At 37.8% G+C, this 8538-nt stretch overlaps 4 protein-coding genes across 4 annotated transcripts; 3 read left to right on the forward strand and 1 right to left on the reverse strand.

Moving 5' to 3' along the window:
- Nucleotides 1-13: 13 nt before the first annotated feature.
- Nucleotides 14-3307, forward strand: ULS1 (translocase ULS1; the record flags this gene model as incomplete). Its single annotated transcript, XM_004178242.1, has 1 exon — nucleotides 14-3307. The coding sequence occupies one exon, from the start codon at nucleotides 14-16 to the stop codon at nucleotides 3305-3307; it is 3294 nt and encodes a 1097-aa protein (XP_004178290.1).
- Nucleotides 3308-3772: 465 nt separating this feature from the next.
- Nucleotides 3773-4201, forward strand: ERV15 (Erv15p; the record flags this gene model as incomplete). The annotated part of the gene is made up of 1 exon (XM_004178243.1): nucleotides 3773-4201. The coding sequence occupies one exon, from the start codon at nucleotides 3773-3775 to the stop codon at nucleotides 4199-4201; it is 429 nt and encodes a 142-aa protein (XP_004178291.1).
- A 40-nt stretch (nucleotides 4202-4241) lies between these two features.
- AME1 (Ame1p) lies at nucleotides 4242-5342 on the reverse strand (the record flags this gene model as incomplete). The annotated part of the gene is made up of 1 exon (XM_004178244.1): nucleotides 4242-5342. One exon carries the CDS (start codon nucleotides 5340-5342, stop codon nucleotides 4242-4244), a length of 1101 nt encoding a protein of 366 aa, XP_004178292.1.
- A 788-nt stretch (nucleotides 5343-6130) lies between these two features.
- NGR1 (Ngr1p) lies at nucleotides 6131-7915 on the forward strand (the record flags this gene model as incomplete). The annotated part of the gene is made up of 1 exon (XM_004178245.1): nucleotides 6131-7915. One exon carries the CDS (start codon nucleotides 6131-6133, stop codon nucleotides 7913-7915), a length of 1785 nt encoding a protein of 594 aa, XP_004178293.1.
- Nucleotides 7916-8538: the final 623 nt, after the last annotated feature.

Raw genomic sequence — 8538 nt, forward strand, 5'->3', positions numbered from 1 at the left:
AATACCTTAGCAGATGAAGCTGTCAATAACCTTAAATTCTTACAGAAAAAAGGAAAATACAAGATGGAAATTATCAAATGTAGAAAAGCGTGTAGATGGGCTTCAAAATGAATGGGCTAAATATTCAAACAGCAATAAGCAGACATTAACGCAAATATATACAAAACTTCAATATGCAAAGCGAAATAGAAATACAAACACTATTATTTCAGAGAGACAGGAGTTAATAAAAGAAAAACGAAAATTAGAAGATTTAATGGATCAAGGTCTTATTAGTTTTGATAGCTTTAATTCTTTATCAAAAGATATTCAAAAATTAAATAATTTGCAAGTACAGAAAGATGTTGGTAGTAGTAATCGTAAAAAAAGACAATTAATTATTGAAATAGAAAAGGTTAAAAAGGAAAACAATCTTATATTTAAAACTTCTATAGATACAGCAAGAAGATTACTAGCTAACAATAAATCTAGAGTTGAATTGGTGAAACAAGGTTTATTTGTGAATTTAGAAACATTAGAAAGTTATAGAAAGAGGTTTTTAAATGAGGAAGAATTACCAGCATATTTGCGAAATCAATGTAGAGAAGCAGCAGAAATTTTATTTTCAAATGGGTTTAAAATGCCTCTTGTGTTTGAGCTTCTTCAAGATTGTGGTATAATTTATCGAAATAGTTCCATGATAAACGTAGATAGAAGAATGCAATATTTTAAAAGTATTGAATTAGCAAGGTCATTAATTCGTAACTCTACAAGAACAGAAGACGAGAAATGGAAAATTTATGATTTATTAAGTGTTCTAGAAAATTTTAGGCAAAATATTGATTCAGGGAAACCTCCTACTGATTTATTTAAAAAATTTTGTGGGAAAGCAGTTATCAAATTACAATCTTATGGTTTAAAGATGACCAAATTGTATGACATTTTAAAACGTTATGGTATACCAGTAACTAAAGAACAATTAGATGCGATGTATCCTGATATTATAGATGATGATAAAGATGAAATAGATATTTTCAATTTCCCTAACGAAATTAACAATTTTGATCAAAGAACAGACTCTATATTCCCACCTGGAAATGATGGCACTAGTTTTGTTAATGAAACTCGTTTTCAACAAGAACAATATAATAGACAATATCAAAATACTTTTAAAATGGCTAATGTTCATGATCAAGATGAACAAGAAGCTATCAGAGAAATGTTAGCTACCTTAAAAAAATCTGAAGATAGCATTGAAGGTGAATCTCTAACCCCTGAAGGAATGACGGTAAACTTATTGAAACATCAAAGAATGGGGTTACATTGGCTATTGAACGTTGAAGATTCTAGTAAGAAAGGTGGATTATTAGCTGATGACATGGGTCTTGGTAAGACTGTTCAAGGTATTGCCCTAATGTTAGCTAATCGTTCCACCAAAGAAGATAGAAAGACAAATTTAATTGTTGCACCTGTGGCAGTTCTACGTGTTTGGCAGGGGGAAATTAGTACTAAAATTACAAGTGAAGCTAATTTTACTTCTATTATATATTCAGCTTCATTTAAATCGAAATTGAAAACTTGGGAAGATCTTGCTCAATATGATGCTGTTTTAATCTCATATCAAAGTTTAGCAATTGAATTTAAAAAACATTATCCTACTAAATTAGCTACTGATAAGACTGCATTGCCACCTGTACCTGAACTTAAAGCTATGAATAGATTAAAGGAAAGCGGTGAATATTTCTCACCCTTTTTTTGTGATAATTCCATATTTTATAGGATTATTCTTGATGAAGGTCAAAATATTAAAAATAAAAATACTCAATGTGCAAGAGGATGTTGTTCACTTTTATCAACATATAGATGGATTTTATCTGGTACACCTATTCAGAATAATATGGATGAATTATATTCATTAATTCGATTTTTAAGAATTCCACCATATAATCGAGAAGAGAAATTTCAAAATGATATCTCTAGATATTTAAAAGTAACAAGGAATTTTGAATATGATCAAACTCATAAACAAAATGCCATGGGTAAAGTTCGTCTATTATTAAATGCTATAATGTTAAGAAGAACAAAAGATGATAAAATCGATGGTGAACCAATTTTAGAATTACCACCTAAAAATGTTAATATTGAAATTACTGAATTTCAAAATGAAGAAAAAATATTTTATGATAGCTTAGAAAATAAAAATAAAGCTATTGCAAAAAGATTGTTAAAACAAAAATCTCGTGGTAATTATTCTAGTATATTAACATTATTATTACGATTAAGACAAGCATGTTGTCATTCTGAGTTGGTAGTGATTGGAGAAGCTAAATCGGAAGATAAAAAAGTTGCTAATGGGAAAGATTTTAAAAAGGATTGGTTAAGATTATATAATTGTGTTAAAAAAATGAGTAATCAATCTAAAGACAATGTGGAAAAATCGTTAGAATCTATGTCTTGCCTATGGTGTCTTGAACAATTGGATCCTGAATCTTCATCTATTTTATCAGGTTGTGGACATCTTATATGTGATTCATGTATTGATTCATTTATTGAAGAAGCTTCCAATGCATCTACAGCAAGAACAATTGAAAAAGGTATTCAATATTTACCTTGTAAATATTGTCAAAAATTAACTAATGAACAAGAAATTATTTCATATCGATTATATGATCAATCTATGAATCAACAAATATCTGAAGAAGAATTATATGGAGAATATTTAGAAGAGATGAGTCGACAAAGAGAAAGATTAAAGAATGTATATGTACCGGATTTTGATAAATTAATACCATCAGCTAAAATCAATCAATGTTTAAATGTTATTAAAAAAGTATTTGCTAATTCAGATAATGAAAAAATTATAATTTTTTCTCAATTTACTACATTTTTTGATATATTACAACATTTTATTAAAAAGGAATTAAAAGTGTCATATTTGTTGTATAATGGATCTATGAATGCACAACGAAGATCAGATGTTATTGCAGAGTTTTATAAGAAAATTGACAAGAGAATATTGTTAATCTCAATGAGAGCTGGTAATTCTGGGTTAACATTGACGTGTGCTAATCATGTAATTATTGTAGATCCGTTTTGGAATCCTTATGTGGAACAACAAGCACAAGATAGATGTTATAGAATTAGTCAAACAAGAGAAGTATTTGTATATCGGTTATTTGTGAAGGATTCTGTAGAAGATAGAATTGTTGAATTACAAAATAGAAAGAAGGAAATGGTTGATGCAGCTATGGATGCAGATAAGATAAGGGCGATTAACCAATTAGGAACACGTGAATTGGGATTTTTATTTGGATTAAATTCTTTATAAGGGGACAGACAAAGTAGGGGGGGGGAACCTTTATTGTTTTATTTTCCGTGTTGTGTTGTTTTCCGTCCCATTATTTTTTTTTCCGTGTTGTGTTGTTTTTCCTTTATTTTTTTTTTTCTTTATTTTTTTTTGTTTTATTTATTTTTTTTTTGGTTTGAAATTTCAAGTTTTTCAAAATTCAAATTCAAGCTTGTAACTTTTTCGAGATATTGAAACCAAGGGTTATTTGTTAATATAAAATTGTAATATTAAAAAAAAAGTAATTCAAAATCATACACATAAACCTTAGTTTGGCTAAATAAGTATTGCACTTTATCTTTGATACGTCGGGAAAAAAAAAAAAACAAGACGTCATTTCATAATTAGATTTTAAAAGTTTGATTTTTTTTTTTTTTTACATTTGTACAGTATTCGTCCACTAGATATCTCCTTGGTCCCGCTCGTCCCGCTCGTCCCCTCTTCATAATGCATGGTGCTATTTTATTTGTTTTTGGTATGTTGGTGAACTGTATCGATCTATTCGGACAAGTTCATTTCACAATATTATACGCTGATTTGGAGAGTGATTATATCAATCCTATTGAGCTATGTTCTAAAGTGAATAAGTTAATCCTACCAGAAGCCTGTGTGCAGGCGTTTTTGACATTATTGTTTTTATTTACTGGCCATTGGATTGTCTTTCTAGTTAATTTGCCAATTTTTGCTTATAATATTAAGAAAATATCCAGTAGGAACTATTTGTTGGATGCAACAGAAATCTTTAGGACATTGAATAAGCACAAAAGAGAGAGCTTTTTGAAATTAGCGTTTTATGCGTTTATGTTTTTCTTTTATCTATGGGGTATGATTATGGCATTGATAAATGAAGCAGATGATGATATGGTTGATGTGTGAGGGTATATATGTATGTATGTGTATACGCGGTTATATAATTTCAAGAAATATTTTGCAAGTTTTTTTTCAATTGAATATTTAAATTTTTGATTTTTTGTAACAATCCATTGTTGGGGTTAATGAGATTGATTAGAGCGGTGGAGCTGCGAGGGTGATGTTGCGGGGGTATTTGATTGGATGGATCGGATGGGTTTAATATTGAATGATTTAAGTGTTTTATTGATTGGTTTAATTGCAATAAATGGGTGGGATCATGATTTTTGGTTGATAGTTGGAAATAGGTGAATTTCAACTGATTTAAAAGAGATCTTTTTTCCCAGATGGCGTTGTTTAAATACTCCTTTGTCTTGTGGAGAAGCTTGATCTTTTTAACGATCAAGTTGTTCGAGAGGTTGAGATCTAGCAAGAAGTTTGCGGAGAGTATAACTTTTGATATGAAATCGGAAAAGATTTTGACGTCTAGTTTGAGCAATAATTTTTGTAATAACGTTGAGTGGCGGCGGGTATTGTTGAATTCATCCGTGGCTTTGGGGATTAGGTTGGAGTGGAAGATGTTTTTGAAGATGGAGGTTAGAAGGTCGATGGTGGTGATGGAAACGATGGAGGAGTTTAGTTGGTTTAGAGAGTAGTGGTTGAAATTGAAACTAGTGAGTTGGTTGTTTTCCACGGGTGGATTAGCAGGTGTGTTGTGTGTGGTGGAGTTGTGTGTGGTGGAGTTGTATGTGGTGGAGTTGTATGTGGTGGAGTTGTATGTAGTTTCCGTGGGTGGTGTCAAAAGAATGTTGAAATCTGGGTCGATGTAGGGGGGGGAAGAATTTGTTGCCAATACTGGAGGCGAATCGGGGGGCGAATCGGGGGGCAAAGCGCCGGCGCTGGGCGCAGGGCTGGCGTTGGATAGCAGCTTGCTGGGTAATGCTGCTTCGTATTGTGGATCCACTGTTGTGTTTCTAGCAATGGTAGTATTGCTGCCGATGGTGACATCGAGTGTAGAGTCGGAAGTCTCAAAGACATTGGTAAAGGACAGGTTCGGCTTGGGCGAGGGTTTTGTCACTTTGGCGGAAGTAGCAAGAGAGGCGGCATCGGGTAGTCTGTTGCTGCCTCTAAGACGCTGTTGCAGTTTGAGCAATCGTCTCTGGTCCATATTGGCGGCACGTGTCGATGGCGCGTGTCGATGGTGCGTGTCGATGGTGCGTGTCGACGGCGCCTATAGCAGGGCATCATCATCGCCTTGTGTGTATATATATAGAGAGAGCAAGACAAGAGCAAGACAAGAGCTATTTCTGAAGCGTCCTTCCGCGTCATTTCGCGTCGCGTCGCGTCACGTGCCGGTGCCATTTTTCGATTTCCGTTTGCGCAAAAATCGAGGAAAACGCCACGAACGGGATGGGAAACGGATGGGAAACGGCGGGGTAACACGAACGGCGCAGCCTCTTGACTGCACTGTGCTTTGCATCACGCCGAAGCAACACCCATCGCTCCCTGTTGCCATGGCACGGCCGGCATTGTACGGCTGGCCCACTACGGCTGGCCCAAACCACCCGCAGATCTCCTGCCGAGATCTGCCACCCTGACGCCAACGCCGCAGCCACAATGGCCAGGCTCAGCCGTGCACCCCACACTCCCCCCGTGCACCCCGCTGGCGCGCCCGTGCACCTCCGCCGTCCGCCCGTGCCTCCGCGCCCTGCTGCACGTGGTGCCCGGAGACGCTGGGGCGTTTTCGTCCCCTGTCTGCTGTCTCTTTTTCCTCCGCTTTTCCCTCCGCTTTTCCCTCTTTTAATGCCGGATCGATCCGTTCGCTCTTTCGCTCTTTCGCCCTTTCGCTCTTTCGCTCTTTCGCTCACTCGCAGCACTATATAAACAGCTCAGCAAGAACCTCCGCCATTAGCACCGCCTCTCATTGGACTTGCTCACTCGATCACCGCCACGCCCATGTCCCTGGAAATCCCACATCCACCCTCCACCACTGTCTCCTCCTCGGCCGAGCCGCCGCGCACGCTGTGGATGGGCGACCTCGACCCACACTTCGACGAGCTCACCATCCAGAAGATCTGGCACGTGATCCACCTGCCGGTCAGTGTCAAGCTTATCAGGGCCAAGAAGAACCTGTTGATTCCGTGCTCGTCGACCGATGGCCTGGAGGGTGAGCCAGTGGCCAGCGCGAGTGCGAGTGCGAGTGCGAGTGCGAGTGCGAGTGCAAGCACTGGTGCAAGCACCGGTGCCAGTGCAAGCTCCAGTGGCAGCACCGGCTCTGCAGACCGCATCTCCATCAACGGCGTCTCCTTCATCGACCCAAACACCACCCAGCTCCACCATGCAGGCTACTGTTTTGTAGAGTTTGCCAACCAAGTAGACGCCAAATTCGCTCTCTCGCTCAACTCCTCGCCCATCCCCAACTTCTACTCCTCATCGATAAGTCTCCACACAAACCCTAACAACAACCGAAATTTCAGACTCAATTGGGCCTCTGGCGCCACTCTCAACTCGTCCATCCCTTTAACTCCCGAATTCTCTCTCTTTGTGGGCGACTTGTCACCTCTCGTCACAGAAGCCGATCTGCTCTCGTTATTCCAGAAAAAATTCAAATCTGTCAAGACCGTGAGAGTCATGACAGATCCTATAACAGGCACTTCCAGATGTTTCGGCTTTATTCGCTTCACCGATGAATTGGAGAGAAAAAACGCCTTGATCGAGATGAATGGCATTTGGTGCAATGGTAGACCTCTGCGCGTCGCTTATGCAACTCCGAGAAATAATTCCATAACAAATATCAACAATAATTTGTTGCAAGATGAGGCAAGAACACAGGCGCAATTGCAATTGCAACAGCAGTTGCAATTGCAGTCACAACAGCACTCCCAACAGCTCTCCCAACAAGCGCATGCCCACCCTCAACTACAACCTCTGCTGATGAAAACTGTCAATAATATCCTCAACACTCCCTCGATCCCTGCTCCTCCCTCTGCTGCCCCGTCCACAACCCCTACTCACAACAACAACACTCTATTCATCACCGGTAAACTTCAAAACTTGAACGAATATCACTTGTTGTCCATGTTTAGTCCATTCGGCAAGATTTTACACATTTCAATCCAAAACAACCCTTCCTCTTCCACCACCACCACCCCGTCCTCCGCCGCCGCCGCTGCTGCTGCCGCCGCCGCCGCCGCCTCCTCCTCCTCCTCCTCCTCCTCCTCCTCCTCCTCCCTTCAGGATCCTTTTGCCATCATCGTTTATGAGAATTTCAAGGATGCAGATTGTGCTATCAAAAACATGCAAGGTCTTACCATCGGAAACTCCATCAAGCTCAACATTTCTTGGTCCTTGAACGATTCACAACAAGAACACAACAGATCAAACTCGTTTGAAAAGCAACAACCTCAATTCGAAAGACAGCCACCGTTTGATCGTGCAAACTCATTCTCCTACGTCTTGGACAACTACATGACAAGCTCTTCCTCTTCCACTTCATCTTTCCCCATGAGAAATAACTCTTTAAATTATTTATTTTCCAATCCAAATACAAACACTCCTCAGTTGCCCTCCCCTGACGCAACTGTCATTTCTCCACAATTTAATACTAATATTCCATTACAGGACAATTTTGCCACTTATAACAAAAATATTTATTCCAATTCAACAAACTCAAACACACCGCCTACAAACGCCCCCACAAATACTAACGAAGTTTATTTCAATAGATTTGCTTTTCCTTAGCCTTTATTATAAACTTATACATATTCTACACACACATCTATGTTTTATTGTTATTGTCTTTTTTTTTCCCCTCTGTTTCTTTTCCCTTTGCAAGTTTTTTTCCTACTCCCCCCCCCCTTATTGTTTATGTCGTTTCCTGTTTAAATTCATTTCTTTTCCTCTTTATATTCCTCCCCTTTTAATCCGTTATCGTTTCGTTTAGTGTTTTAAAAATCAATCAATCCTTTTATGTAATTACAAGTATTTTTTTTGTATTAACTTTGTCTCTCCTTTCTCTCCTTTCTCTATCTCTCTCCACCTCATCACTTCTCCTTCCCCCCCCCCCCCCACATATCTTTGTTTAATATACATTGTCTTGATATTATTCTTTTATAATTTTGTTAACGAATTTTTTTTTATTACGTTTTATTTAAAAGTTTGATTTTATTATTTTTTTTATTCTCTTTAATTTTTTTTTTTGTAATTTAATACATAGACTTTATAAAAAAAAAAAAAAAAAACTTAATATATATAGATAACCATTATCCTATATCCTTTATCCTTTCTATTTTTTTTTTGGAGTTTTGTCTACGTGACATATATGGCTTCACATTCTATACATCTGAGATGTGTATAGTTTAACT

The sequence above is a fragment of the Henningerozyma blattae genome, chromosome 1 (assembly GCF_000315915.1).
Source record: "Henningerozyma blattae CBS 6284 chromosome 1, complete genome".
NCBI lineage: Eukaryota > Fungi > Ascomycota > Saccharomycetes > Saccharomycetales > Saccharomycetaceae > Henningerozyma > Henningerozyma blattae.